At 35.4% G+C, this 15,965-nt stretch overlaps 1 protein-coding gene across 1 annotated transcript; it reads right to left on the bottom strand.

The window, feature by feature from the left end:
• Positions 1 to 908: 908 nt before the first annotated feature.
• LOC109175107 (uncharacterized mitochondrial protein AtMg00810-like) lies at positions 909 to 2,360 on the bottom strand. Its single transcript, XM_019324356.1, has 3 exons — positions 2,115 to 2,360; positions 1,609 to 1,795; positions 909 to 1,558 (listed from the first exon to the last, which is right to left on the bottom strand). The coding sequence occupies exons 1-3, from the start codon at positions 2,358 to 2,360 to the stop codon at positions 909 to 911; spliced, it is 1,083 nt and encodes a 360-aa protein (XP_019179901.1).
• Positions 2,361 to 15,965: the final 13,605 nt, after the last annotated feature.

Raw genomic sequence — 15,965 nt, 5'->3', positions numbered from 1 at the left:
GTTAACTGCAGACAAATAATATGTTAACTGCATATTTATGTGTGAGGAAAGATAAGTGAGAGATGGAAGATTCATGAGATAAGATGATGGTTTAACTGTTTCATTAGTCTAGCAGAAAGCAAAGCAAGCAACATATATACAAGGTGATAAGGCGGCAAAAGAAATTATAACAAACTAATAAGCCAATGAGTAAAAGACATTTTTGGTCCTAGACTTATAGTGGCTTGGACAATTTTAGTCCTTTATAAAAAAATTTGTCATTTTATGGACAGAGTTATTGTGGCGAGGACATTTTTGGTCCTCCGTCTATATTTCTGTTAGATAACCGTATGAGAGAGGGGCAATTACGTCAATTTAGGCTATCTCTTTATTGTGAGATGGACGATTTTGGTCCCACAACCATGCCTTTATTCTGACCCTCATTTATTTGTTGTTTTGCACTACGAAATGCTCTGCCCACAACCATGCCTTTACCGCAACTTGGACTCTCCGACTCCTTCGAATTATGACCGAGAAGAAAACAAAACACACATAGATATAATAGATAGAAGGAGATAGCCTAAATTGACGTAATTACCCTTCTCTCAGACGGTTATCTAACAAAAATATAGACGGAGGACCAAAAATGTCCTCGCCACAATAACTCTATCCATAAAATGGTAAATTTTTTTATAAAAGACTAAAATTGTCCAAACCACTATAAGTCTAGGACCAAAAATGTCTTTTACTCTAAGCCAATTTACAAAAGAACCCTACTAATTCTTTTCATCTTCATCAACAGTGTCACCTTTATGCTTCATTACCCCCCCCCCCCCCTAAGCTGGAGCATGGAGGTCTTGTATGCCCAGCTTAGACTTGAAGCAACCATACTGTGGAAGGTGAAGAGGCTTTGTAAATCCATCCTCTACTTAGTTGGCAGATGATACAGATAGCAGCTTTATAAACCCTTGGTTCAGCTTTTCTCGGACAACATGGCAGTCAATATCAATGTGTTTGGTGGGCTCGTGGAAAACATGATTCTCGACAATGGCAACTGCCGATTTGTTGTCACAAGATAATGTTGCTGGCATAGTTGTTTCAATCTGCAAGTCATTCATCAAATATGTTAGCCACTGAACTTCACAAACTGTGGCTGCAAGGGCACGGTACTCAGCTTCGGAGGATGATCTTGAGACAGTGATTTTCTTCTTCAACCTCCAGGAGACAAGTGAAGGCCCAAGGAACACACAGTATCCTGTTATTGACCTACGAGTATCACTGCATGTCACCCAATCCGAGTCTGAAAAGGCTTTGAGATGCAAATCAGTGTGTGTAGGATATAGCAGTCCCTGACCTAGAGAACTCTTGATATACCTCAAAACACGACTAGCTGCTGCTAAGTGTAAGTCCGTAGGGGCATCTACGAACTGGCTTAGTTGCTGGATAGCATAGGTAATATCTGGTCTGGTGGCAGTGAGGTATAATAATTTGACAACCAACCTTCTGTAGGTACTAGCATCTATGAGAGGAGTGCCTTCATTACGCATGAGTTTCAGCCCTTGGATCATAGGTGTTTTCACTGGTTTACATTCAAGAAAACCAACTTCTTCCAAAATATCTAACGCATACTTGCGTTTAACCCTGCTGCTGTCATATTTGCCTCAATTCCCAGGAAGAATCCCAACTGCCCTAAATCTTTGATCTTGAAAGTACTGTCCAAGAACACTTTGAGAGACTGAATCAGCTCTAATTTGTCACTAGCAACAAGTATATCATCGACGTAGATGAGTAAGGCGATGAAGTTGTCTCTATCACCCTTAGTAAACAGAGAGGATCAGCCTTGGATTGCCTAAAGCCAATTCGAACAAGAGCATTAGTGAGCTTTGCATTCCACTGTCTACTAGCTTTCTTAAGGCCATAAAGAGGCCTGAGTAATCTGCATACTTGGTGTGGTCTTTCACTTTCAAAGCCAGAAGGCAATACCATGTAAACCTCTTCATTCAAATCACCGTGCAAGAAAGCATTGTTGATGTCCAATTGATGAATACTCTAATTGTTGGACACGGCTATAGCTAGAAACGTACGTATGGTGGTTAATCTTGCCATGGGAGAAAAAGTTTCGAGATAATCAACACCGAGCTGCTGAGATAGCCCTTTGCCACAAGTCTCGCTTTATAGCGTTTTATTGTGCCATCAGCTTTCAATTTTACTTTGTAAACCCATTTACACCCTATAGGGGTCTTTTCTAGGGGTAGATCAACGAGTTCCCACGTTCTATTCTCCTGGAGAGCAATGATCTCTGCAATCATTGCCTTTTGCCAACAGTCATGTTGCACAGCCTGGCTGTAAGTTCTTGGCTCACTAAGAGAGTTGACAGTCATGGAAAACACCTTGTGGGAGGAAGCCAGGTTGTCATAAGTCACCCAAGGAACCAAATCATGTTGGGTACCTAAAAATGTGTAATTTATTTGCAGGAAATTTGGTACTTCGATAGTGGATGTTCGAGACACATGACTGGAAATAAATCTAGTCTTGTGAATTTCAAAAATATCGAAGGACCAAAAGTCGTATTTGGTGGAAATGAACGATACGACATAACCAAAGGAATTGGTACAATATCTCGCAATGGTTTAAAAATTGAAGATTTATACTTTGTTGAAGGTCTAAAATTCAACTTGTTAAGTACAAGTCAATTTTGTGACAAAGGATATCTAGTAAAATTCTTCAAAGACAAATGTAAAGTGAAGAATGATTCCACAGAAGAAATCGTACTCGAAGGAACAAGAAAGAAAAAAATGTACATAGTTGACTGGAGTATAACCAAGAAATCAACATGCTTGATTGCAACAAATTCAACTGCAACAAGTTGGGAATGACACAAAAGATTAAATCATCTAAACTTTAAGACCATCAACAAGCTAGCAAGAAACAAACTCGTTGAAGGTCTACCCGACATTTTTTACAAGAAAGATCAAATATGTGATGCTTGACAAAGAGGAAAACAAGTCAAGTCATCCTTCAAGTCCAAGTCTCAAGAATCTACAACAAGACCGCTAAGTCTACTACACATGGATCTATTCGGTCCAATAGACCCAGTAAGTATAAGTGGTAAGAAATATACAATAGTAGTTGTTGCTGATTTTTCCAAGTACACATGAACGATATTTCTCAAAAAGAAAAATGAAGTGGAACAAAAACTACCAGAACTTCTAAAGTTACTACAAAACGAGAAAGACTTGAAAATTGCAAAAATCCGAACTGATCGTGGAACTGAGTTCGAGAATCAAGTGATTTAATCCTACTGCAATTCTCAAGGAATTCCACATCAATTATCCACCGCACGTACACCGCAACAAAATGGTGTAGCCGAAAGAAGAAATAGAACGCTAAAAGAAGCCGCATGTGTGATGATTACGTCAGCCGAGCTACCTAAAAGATATTGGGCTGAAGTAATCAACACTGCATGCTATACGCAAAATCGAAGCTTGATACACAAGTCTTACAACAAAACTCCGTACAAGTTATGGAAAGGGAGAAAACCTAAAATCAACTATTTTCATACTTTTGGTATCAAATGCTTTATTCTTAATAATGGTAAAACATATCTAAAGACTTTTGATGAGCGTGCAGATGAAGAAATATTTTTGGGATATTCATCTACCAGTAAAGCTTTCAAAGTACTAAACAAAAGATCAATGGTGGTAAAAGAATCAATTCATGTTACATTTGATAAAGTCCATAAGAAGGAAACCCAAAGCAACAAAAATGATCAGGAAAGTTGTCAAGTTGAAAAATCATTTAATGATACTGGCATCTCTTTCAAAGATAATGTTGTACAGGGAATAGAGCAAGTGGACATTGATTACAACAGTGAAGGACACGTGGAAGGAAATGAATAACCACACGTGGAAATACAAAATTCTCAAGCAGAAGCACAAGTTGGAGAACAATCTGAGGAGCAAATTGAGCCCACCTCCAACTTACCCACTGAGAAAGGAAACGTGGAAAATCCATGCAATCCACAACCTGACTTGAGATGGCTCAAAAATCACCCTCCAGAGCTAGTTATTGGAGATCCACGTGAAGGAGTAAAAACAATATCCTCAAATATAGATGCTTTATTTTCTTGTTTTCTTTCTCAGGTGGAACCCACAAGTATTGAAGAAGCCCTAAATGATCCGGACTGGATTAATGCAATGCAAGAAGAGGTGGATCAATTTAAAAGAAATAATGTATGGGAATTAGTTATAAGACCCGAAAATTACAATGTAATTGGAACAAAATGGGTATTCCGGAACAAAGGCAATGAAGAAGGAATTGTTGTTCAAAATAATGCAAGATTAGTGGCAAAAGGATATTCACAAGAAGAAGGAATAGACTTCGACGAAACATTTGCACCCGTTGCAAGACTCGAAGCCATCAGAATATTTCTAGCATATGCCGCATACAAGAATTTCACCGTCTACCAAATTGACGTGAAAAGTGAATTTTTAAATGGCTTACTTGAAGAAGAAGTCTACGTCGAACAGCCACCCGGTTTCGAGGTAAAAGGTGATATTAATAAGGTCTACAAATTAAAGAAGGCGTTATACAGGTTAAAACAAACACCTAGAGCTTGGTATGACACCCTATCAACGTTCTTAATTCAAGAAAATGATCACATTTTATTGGTACAAATTTACGTTGATGATATTATTTTTGGAAGTACTAATAAAACTTTATGTGACAAATTTTCCAAGCTTATGCAGAATAGGTTTGAGATGAGCATGATGGGAGAGTTGAACTACATTCTTGGTTTACAAGTAAAGCAACTCAACGATGGAATATTCATCAATCAGGCCAAATACACAAAAGATCTTATAAAAAAATTTAGTCAAGATGGAAAATACTCAATTAAGATCTCGATGAGTGGTGAGCTATCGTAGGCTCCCAAATTAAAACCTTACAAACGTAGTAGCGGGAGTAAGGATCGATCCCACGAGGAGTAACTAGTTTAAAATATGTGCTCAAATTAAAGGAAGGGGGGTTTGGAATATATCGAGAATAAAGATAAACTAAAAGAGAATTTAAATAAACAAGTAATTTAACTGAACGAATAAAGCAATGAAAATAATATATCGAAAACACTTATAATAAGAAACCTTGGTAAGTAAAGATCCACCACCGGAATTCAACACTGATCATTGATTAATAAAGTAATTAATATGCAATTGAATATTTGTCGTGAAATTATTTCGTTTCTGTTTTCCCTTAGTTGTAGGTAAATAAAGCACAAGCGGTTTAATTACCCCTAACTACTAAATAATCTAAGACAAGCGCTATAGATTTAATTTAATAGCAGCAATAGGAACTAGGAAAACCGACAAACTAAATAACACAAGCACAAGCGGTTGCATTTAATTTAGGAAAATATTCTACCCGAGACCAATTATCACTAAGCCGTCAAGAATTAACCTCAGTTGCTACTGAATATTAGAATAATTTGTAGCACAACATTATCTAATATAGCAAATAATTATATCAAATAAATAACTAGTAGGCCTCCCTAGCAATTAAATGATACAACTATTCAAATAATTTTAGCAGAATATTTAATACTCAAATGCATAGAAACATATATAATAAAAATAAATAAATAATCTTACAGCATAATCAATTCCGGGGCATCAATTCACTAAGCCAAGGTAGAAGAAATTAGCCACGAATGGACATTGGTAACAACTTTAAAGAATAATCGAGAGGGGAAGAATGAACATTTTACAATAAAACACTTATACTATTTATACACTTTCTAAAAATAGGTCAAATGAACGTCCACCGCCCATTTCCTCCGTTTGTGATGTTTGAAGAGTTCTCCGCTGCGCAAGAATCGGCCGATGATGACATTTTCATTGCTTTCGTACGTGAGCTGCGCATGGGGAAACAAAAGAAAATTTTATTTGTTTGCTTTCTTTTATGTTAGTAATTGAACCAACAACACTTAAAATAATATTAAATAAAAGTAAAGACTTTACTAAAAGCTTTAGGTTTCAAAACATAACTTTATAACTAAATATTATTATAAAACACTTATTTAACTAATTAATTATTAAATTCTAAAAAGAAATAATTATTATATAATAGTAAATAATTAATGCAAAATAATTATAAAGATGTATATAAAATAAGAGTGTAAAATATGCCCGTCAAATTCCCCCACACTAAAACGTTTGCTTGTCCCCAAGCAAAAATATTATTTGCGAAGTAAATTAAAATGATATTCCCAAAACTCATAACATATCATGAACAACAATCTGAAGTACCGTGCAATTAATAAGTTAGCACCCTGTTTGAAAATGGAGAAAACTAAATAAGTAAGCCCTCACAGGAATATCACTCATCACTCAAGTGTTTGATGGGTATAAATTTCACTCAAGTTCATTCCTATAAAATTGATCTACCATAGGCTTGCATATCTTCTCAATCACCACTACAAGAGTCATGCATGACACAAATCATAAGGACTTTTCACAGGTTGTAATGGGGCTAGGGTTAAGGTAGGGAATTTTTAGGAAATTAGCTTAAACAAAAGCTTCAAACTAGAGGAACAAATAAATACAAGTAATCCAACACCCTCAATTTCCAATCAAAAAACACATCCCATTGAGGTACAGAATGCTTCCTCAATATTACCAGAATTTCCCCTTACTTCATTTATTTAGAAGTAACTTCAACTCAAAATCAATTGCTGATTCTTTTTCATTTTCTCATAAATTTTCAGCAATATTCTTCTTTTTCAAACGTATATTCTTCATTTTTCCATTTCATTTTTTTCAATTTTTCATGTTTTTTTTTTTTTTTTGAATCGTGAATTGCTTCCTCTTTTCTTTTTTTCATAGAAGACCAACGACATATTGGCAACGAAGATACAACTCACCTCACTCTCAATCATATTAATAAGAGTAAGTGATCTCCCCCACACTTATCCTTCCCAACCTCACGTAGATTACAAAAATAATCCAAAATTTGCTCCACTAGTTATTCAGCTGGGTGAAGGCATTATTTTAGATATAAAAGGCTTGTAATGTGGTTCAAAATAAAGAAAGGAATGGCCATAAAGCTCAAAGTGGTTAACAAAGGGAAATAAATCATAGGACAAACCGGTTATTTGGCTAGTGAGGCTCAAAATCAAATAATGGCCTTAATCACATTTGAATCATGCATGGTCTAATTAGCTTTAAAAAGAGAATCAAGGCAAGTTCTAGAGAAACAAAATTATGGAAGAAAGCGCACAATAGAAAGAAAATAAGACCGAAGTGTCGGTCAATGGCTCAAAACACTCACAGGTTTATTGTTTACTTAATATAGCCACTACATATCAAACAAGAAATGCTAACAAACTAATCACAATTTGCCAAACTATTTATTCAATCACATTATGAATTTCAGGAAAGGAAATATAATTTTTTTTTTTCAAAATAATACTTATTTTGCATAAAATACTAGTAAAATATTTGTGAAAATTTTTGAAAATTATGAAATAAGAAAACAAATAATAATAATTTTTTTTTTGACATAAGCAAACAAACAATAAAACTAAATTAAGCAAACAAACAATAAAACTAAATTAAGCAAACAAATAATAAAACTAAATTTCCTCCCCCACACTTATTACCAACATTGTCCCCAATGTTGAATAAAAACATGCAGAAAAAGGGAATAAAATAAAATAAAATAAAAATGGAACAAACACACCTTAGGTTGCCTCCCAAGCAGCGCCTTTGTTTATCGTCGTTGGCTCGACTTATGATATTTCTTTAAATTTCCATCGCCTTTTTGAGTACCTTCGATGATTATGATTATTCAAAAAAATAGCCCCTTCATGCAGATTAGGACTCAAAGATGATTTATTATTTTTTTCTTCTTTATTTTCATTAGAAGCAATTTCATCAAATGTAACAAAGTTCAAAGAATCAACAAAAATTGCAAAATTATCATCACTAGGAGATTTCATGGTATCATAAATATTAAAAGTCACAAGTTTACCATTAGACTCCATAGTAAGCATACCACTATGAATATCAATTTTTGTTTTTGCAGTTTTTAAGAATGGCCTTCCTAACAAAATATGATTATTATTTTCCATATCAAGCACATAAAAATCTGCAGGAAAAACCAAATTATTAACTTCAACAAGAAAATCCTCAACCACACCCCTAGGATATGTAGTAGATCCATCAGCCAATTGAATTATTATACTAGATTTATTCAGGGGTCCAAGATTTAAAGAAGCATAAACAGAATATGGCATGACATTAATAGAAGCTCCTAAATCTAACATAGCATTTTCAAATTTCACCCCACTTATCATGTATGGAATAGTAAACATACCTGGGTCTTTGCACTTTTCAGGAAGATTGCTTTGACTAGCCATAGAGACATTCTCTTGCACTTTCACTTCCTCAATTCTTTCATTATTTTGTTTCTTTTTCATAGTGCGTACCTCTTTTAGAAAATTTGCATAGCGAGGTACCTTTTTCATAGAATCTAAAAATGGTTTATTAGCCTCACATTCACGAAATGTCTCATATAAATCATTATTTGAGTTTCCTCTTATTGGTTCTAAAAGAGCTTGAGGGAATGGGGGTACTGGTTCATAATCAGAAAAATAAGAAAGCATACCTTGAGACGTCTCTTTATTATTGACAATGATACCTGCACTTATGTCCTTATTCAAATCAACATTCTTTTCCAGCGACATACTTTCAACATTAATTGCACTTACATTCTCTTTAGGATTAACAACTGTTTGAGAGGGTAGCTTGCCAGAACTCTGTGCTTCCAACCGACTAACCGTAGTTGCAAGTCGGCCCATTTGTCTTTCCAAGTTTTGAATACTAGCCTTTGTTTCTTGAATACTAGCTCTTGTCTCTTGTTGGAATAGTTGTGTTTCTTGTTGAAACTGCAAAGTGTTAGTAGCAAGAGATTTAACAATATCTTCTAGATTCGTACCTGAGCTAAAGTTTTGGGTTGGTTGTTGTCTTGAAGGAAATGGTTGTCTGTACTGTTGAAAATTAGAACGATTCTGAACAAACTGGTTCCCTTGTGAGTTCCCATAGCTAAGGTTTGGGTGATCCCTCCATCCAGGATTATATGTATTGGAGAACGGATCATACTTACCCTGAGGTTGTCCAGGAAAACCTCCAGCCATGTTGACTTGTTCAATAGGTTCTTCTTGAAGAGTTGGGCAGGCATCAGTTTGGTGCCCAACTACCGAGCAAATTCCACATGCTTTTACAGTTTGCATATTGCCTACTGCTAATTGACGAACAAGAGTAGTTAAACCAGTAATTTGTTGTTCAAGAGCAGAAATATTTACCTCATTCACTTGCTTAGGCGGTTGGACAAGTTTATTGCCAAATTGTTGAGAATTTGCAGCCATGTTTGCAATTAGGGTTCTTGCAGCGTCTGGTGTCTTGTCAACTAACGCACCACCACTTGCGGCATCAATCATGCTTCTATCCATTGGGAAAAGTCCTTCATAAAAGTACTGAATGAGTAGTTGATCACTAATTTGATGGTGTGGGCAGCTTGCACATACTTTCTTGAAACGTTCCCAATATTCATACAACGACTCTCCATTGTTTTGTCTTATACCACAGATTTCCTTTCTAATGTTGGCCGCCCTTGAAGCTGGGAAATATTTTTCAAGGAACATTGTCTTCAAGTTATTCCATGTGGTGATGCTTCCGGAAGGTAAATAATATAGCCAATCCTTCGCTGAATCTTTCAAAGAAAATGGGAAGGCTCTCAACTTGATTTGTTCTTCAGTAACACCTGTGGGTTTTATACTTGAACACACCACATGGAATTCCTTCAAGTGCTTGTGAGGGTCTTCACCTGCAAGTCCATGAAAAGAAGGCAAAAGATGAATTAATCCAGATTTTAATTCAAATTGGACATTAGCATCCAGAGCAGGGAAAGTAATGCATAAAGGTTGCTGATCCAAATTTGGAGCTCCAAGCTCTTTTAAAGTTCGATTTTGAGCCATGGGTTCCTCTTCTAAATCAAAATTGGCAGAATTGGTAGCCAGATCACTAAACTCCAATTTTCTCAAACCTTGTTTCCTCCACCTGCGTACAGTTCTTTCAATTTCTGGATCGTACGGCAAGACTTCTTTGTTAGCAGATCGAGTTATAGGCATAAACCGTTAAAGATAGTGCAACAATTATGTAAGAGTAACGAAAGAAAAGATTTTTTTTTTTTAAAAAAAAAATTTTGGGACAAATTAATGAGAAAACAAATAAACAAATAAATAATTAAATAAATACAAAATAAACAAGAAAATCTCCCCGGCAACGGCGCCAAAATTTGGTGAGCTGTCGTAGGCTCCCAAATTAAAACCTTATAAACGTAGTAGCGGGAGTAAGGATCGATCCCACGAGGAGTAACTAGTTTAAAATATGTGCTCAAATTAAAGGAAGGGGGGTTTGGAATATATCGAGAATAAAGATAAACTAAAAGAGAATTTAAATAAACAAGTAATTTAACTGAACGAATAAAGCAATGAAAATAATATATCGAAAACACTTATAATAAGAAACCTTGGTTAGTAAAGATCCACCACCGGAATTCAACACTGATCATTGATTAATAAAGTAATTAATATGCAATTGAATATTTGTCGTGAAATTATTTCGTTTCTGTTTTCCCTTAGTTGTAGGTAAATAAAGCACAAGCGGTTTAATTACCCCTAACTACTAAATAATCTAAGACAAGCGCTATAGATTTAATTTAATAGCAGCAATAGGAACTAGGAAAACCGACAAACTAAATAACACAAGCACAAGCGGTTGCATTTAATTTAGGAAAATATTCTACCCGAGACCAATTATCACTAAGCCGTCAAGAATTAACCTCAGTTGCTACTGAATATTAGAATAATTTGTAGCACAACATTATCTAATATAGCAAATAATTATATCAAATAAATAACTAGTAGGCCTCCTTAGCAATTAAATGATACAACTATTCAAATAATTTTAGCAGAATATTTAATACTCAAATGCATAGAAACATATATAATAAAAATAAATAAATAATCTTACAGCATAATCAATTCCGGGGCATCAATTCACTAAGCCAAGGTAGAAGAAATTAGCCACGAATGGACATTGGTAACAACTTTAAAGAATAATCGAGAGGGGAAGAATGAACATTTTACAATAAAACACTTATACTATTTATACACTTTCTAAAAATAGGTCAAATGAACGTCCACCGCCCATTTCCTCCGTTTGCGATGTTTGAAGAGTTCTCCGCTGCGCAAGAATCGGCCGATGAAGACATTTTCATTGCTTTCGTACGTGAGCTGCGCATGGGGAAACAAAAGAAAATTTTATTTGTTTGCTTTCTTTTATGTTAGTAATTGAACCAACAACACTTAAAATAATATTAAATAAAAGTAAAGACTTTACTAAAAGCTTTAGGTTTCAAAACATAACTTTATAACTAAATATTATTATAAAACACTTATTTAACTAATTAATTATTAAATTCTAAAAAGAAATAATTATTATATAATAGTAAATAATTAATGCAAAATAATTATAAAGATGTATATAAAATAAGAGTGTAAAATATGCCCGTCAATGAGCACGTCTTTAAGATTGGATAAAGATGATGAATCCAAGGACGTTGACGAAACGAAATATCAAGGAATGATTGGATCATTACTATACCTCACTGCAAGCCGACCAGATATATCTTACTCAGTGGGTGTATGTGCTAGATTCCAATCAAAGACAAAAGAAAGTCATTTTCTTGCCGCCAAGAATCATTCGATACCTAAAAGGAACAGTCAATGTGGGATTATGGTATCCCAAAGAAGGTAATTTTACACTAACTGGTTTTTCAGATGCAGATTTTGCAGGGTGTAAAATTGATCGAAAAAAGTACCTCAGGGACATGACAGTTCTTAGGGGGAAGATTGGTATCATGGTTTAGCAAAAAGCAAAACTCCATAGCTACAAGCACAGCCGAAGCTGAATATATAGCTGATGGGAGTTGTTGCGCACAAATTCTTTGGATGAAACAACAACTGAGAGATTATGGTGTGAATTGCGAAAATGTCAACATATTTTGTGACAATACAAGTGTTATAGCAATTACACATAATCCCGTGCTACATTCAAGAACAAAGCACATTGATGTGAGACATCATTTTATCCGAGATCATATTGAAAAGAAGGAACTGACAATAGAATACATTCCAACGGAAAATCAAATAGCTGACATTCTCACAAAATCTCTGTGTGAATCAAGATTTTCGAAATTGAGACACGAGATGTGCATGATTGAATTGAGCTAAGTTCCTAAACTCTATTTAAATTAAGAGCTCAATTTTCATCTGTAAATACTTTGTTTTATCTGATTTAAGTGACTAATTTTCGTGCCTATGTGTCCTACATGCAAAAATGTGTCACTTCCGAGTATTTATATCTACCTATCTTAAATGCACATTGAAATGAAGTGTATAGTGTGCATGCCTCTTCAATCGTGTGTGTATATATATATATATATATATATATATATATATATATATATATATGTGTGTGTGTGTGTGTGTGTGTGTGTGTGTGTGTGTGTGTGTGTGTGTGTGTTCAAAATTCTAGGTTACATGTCAAGTATCAATGCTATGTGCGTACAAGATCTCTGGATGTCCTCTGATTCTTCAATTGGATGCCTTGAACACTCCACCATTGAAGGGCCTCCCGTTTTCAAGTGGTTTGATCTTCAAAGAAGGGCTTGTATATATAGCTTGTTCTTCTTGAAGGGCCTCCGGGTTCAAATGGCTTGATCTTTAATGTAGGTTCGGATCAACAGGCAACAGGCACGATTGGATTGGAGATGGGCTTTTACTTTCAGGATCACATTTTTATTGTGATCTCTTAATAAGCTTCAGAGTTCTTAGGATATTTCTATGATTTTTCCTAGGATGTCTGATTACATAAAAATGAAATGCCCTATTTATAGTTGTAGGATAGAAGAGTTTTGATAAGCTCAAACTCTTTTGATATTATCTAATTAAACAAATTAGATAATATCAATATTATCCAAAATCTTTCAAATATATTCAAATATACTAATATTGATAAATAATCAATATTTATCAAAATTTAAGTGTCAACAAATGCCCCCTCGAGACTTGCTTGTACGCCACTTGAGAGCATATACCACTTGAAAGTATGTAGTGCAAGGAAGTCTCGACACTACAACTTTAAGATATAAGGCCGTTTCAACTCGTGCCAAGGAGTATCTTGAAGGATATGATATGAGGCCGTTTTAACTCGTGCCAATGAGCCTTGAAAGATATGAGGCCGTTTAAACTCGTGCCAAGGAGTCCGAATATAAGGTCGTTTAAACTCGTGCCAAGGAGTATCATTTAGCTTCCTCCATTTCAAATTTCATACAGGGTTTGCCCCATATCAGTTGAAAGTGCCTATGAAGAGATGAGAGGCAGAGCTGTCCTACTCGGCATGCCAATTTGTGAACAAAAAAAATTGAATATATATTTAGAAATTCAAATTCTGGGTTACATTGAGTATCAAATGCGGTGTGGGTACAAGTCTCTGGATGGTCCTCTGATTCTTCAATTTGATGGCTTGAACACTCCACCATTGAAGGGCCTCCGGGTTTCAAATAGCATAGCCTCCGAGATTCAATTGGCGCGTGCCTCCGGGATTCAAGTGGCGTAGCTTCCGGGATTCAATTAGCGTGACTTTCAACAACGAACGTCAAGAATTTAGAAATAATCAACCCTGCAAAGTTTCAAAACACATGCAATGGATTCAAGTCTCTTTAAGTTCCTCAAATACCTTCAAAAGACTTCAAGATCTCCGAGACAATCAATTTTGCAAATCTCCAAAGTACCTGCAATGGATTCAAATTGCCTGCAAAATCAACAAAAATGCCTTCAAATCTTCAAGCGTTCTTCAATGCCTTCAAGCTCTTCAAATGCTCTCAATTCCTCAAGTCTTCAAGTTGCTCAATGCCTTCAAGTTGCTCAATGCCTTCAAGCTCTCAAGCCTTCAAGTTGTTTTCAATGTATTTGAGGTGTGATTTAAAGAATGAAATTGAGGCTCTATTTATAGTGAAGTTTGTAACTAAAATCCATCAACAAACTCCACTAATATTTATTTAATTAAATTAATTAATTATCTACTAAAATGAACCTTGCCAAAATCAAGTCTAGGTTCATTATTCTATCATCTAATTCAAATTCAAATTAAATTATAATTATCTAATTCAAATATAATAAAATCATATTATATTTAAATTATAATTATAATTATAATTCAATTATGAAATGAGCTTGGACCAATTAATTAATTAATTCAATAGCCCAAATCAAATTTACTTGAACTAATTAAATTAATTTAATTATCATAACCCAATTAATTAAATTGGACTAATGATCAACCCCGAAATTGGGCTCAATAATGATTTAGTCGGTCAACTTGTCGGCTTCAAATTTTCTGTGTCTACAAATTGCCCCCTCGAGACTTTCTTGGACAAGCCACTTGAGAGGATACACTGCTTGAAAGTATATATGTAGTGCATGGAAGTCTCGAAACTATAAGGTCATTTCAACTCGTGCCAAGGAGCCTTTTGGGATATGAGACAGTTTCGACTCATGCCGGGGAGCCTTGAAGGAATATGAGGCCGTTTAAACTCGTGCCAAGGAGTCCGAATATAAGGCCGTTTAAACTCGTGCCAAGGAGTATCATTTAGCTTCCTCCGTTTCAAATTTCATACAGGGTTTGCCCCCATATCGGTTGAAAATGTCTATGAAGAGATGAGAGGCAGAGCTGTCCCACTGGGCGTGCCAATTTGTGAACAAAGAAAATTGAATAAAATATTTTAATATTCAAAATTCTAGGTTACATGTCAAGTATCAATGCTGTGTGGGTACAAGATCTCTGGATGTCCTCTGATTCTTCAATTGAATGTCTTGAACACTCTACCATTGAAGGGCCTCCCGGTTTCAAGTGGCTTGATCTTCAAAGAAGGGCTTATATATATAGCTTGTTCTTCTTGAAGGGCCTCCGGGTTCAAATGGCTTGATCTTCAATATAGGTTTGGATCAACAGGCAACAGGCACGATTGGATTGGAGGAGGGGCTTTTACTTTCAGGATCACATTTTTATTGTGATCTCTTAATAAGCTTCAGAGTTCTTAGGATATTTCTATGAATTTTTCTAGGGATGGCAATATGCCCCGTCCCCGATCCCCGCCCCGAAAGAGACGGGGATGGGGAAAATTTTTGGGGGTCGGGGACGGGGACGGGGAATATGTGTAATTCCCCGTAGGGGACGGGGACGGGGACGGGGATTCCCCTCCCCGCCCCGCCCCGCCCCATCCCCGAATAATATATATATATATATATATATATATATATATATATATATATATATATATAGTTAATGTTGTTACTGTTTATATAAGTTGTTGTATTGCTACTGTATATACTTCATTGCATATATAAATATAAATAGTATTTTGTTAGTATTTTATTTATTTATTTATTTGTAGAGTTAGTATTTTAGTTTTGAAACTAAGACTTAGATTTTAAATTTTTTATTAACAAAAATTAAAATTTTAACATTTTGACTAGGAGTTGACGGGAAATGGGGAATCCCCGTCCCCGCCTAATTCCCCGTGGAGATGGGGATGGGGAATATTTTCAATTCCCCGCCGGGGATGGGGATGGGGACGGGGATGGGGACGGGGTCGCGGGGACGGGGAGTAAACTCCCCGCCCCCGCCCCGCCCCGTTGCCATCCCTAAATTTTTCCTAGGATGTCTGATTACATAGAAATGAAAAGCCCTATTTATAGTTGTAGGATAGAAGAGTTTTGATAATCTTAAACTCTTTTGATATTATCTAATTAAACAAATTAGATAATATCAATATTATCCAAAATATTTCAAATATATTTAAATATA

Source organism: Ipomoea nil, unplaced genomic scaffold, assembly GCF_001879475.1.
Source record: "Ipomoea nil cultivar Tokyo-kokei standard unplaced genomic scaffold, Asagao_1.1 scaffold0684, whole genome shotgun sequence".
Classification (NCBI taxonomy): Eukaryota; Viridiplantae; Streptophyta; class Magnoliopsida; order Solanales; family Convolvulaceae; genus Ipomoea; species Ipomoea nil.
This window is presented reverse-complemented; position numbering and strand designations above follow the sequence as displayed.

What these genes read in the sequence shown, in the direction of transcription:
- LOC109175107 (XM_019324356.1), bottom strand. Translation starts at nt 2,360, where the DNA reads ATGACTGTCAACTCTCTTAGTGAGCCAAGAACTTACAGCCAGGCTGTG. An exon ending in AGGGCTATCTCAGCAGCTCG is followed by an intron (nt 1,796 to 2,114) that starts GTGTTGATTATC and finishes CTGTTTACTAAG; the next exon opens with GGTGATAGAGACAACTTCAT. An exon ending in AGCAGCAGGGTTAAACGCAA is followed by an intron (nt 1,559 to 1,608) that starts GTATGCGTTAGA and finishes AATGTAAACCAG; the next exon opens with TGAAAACACCTATGATCCAA.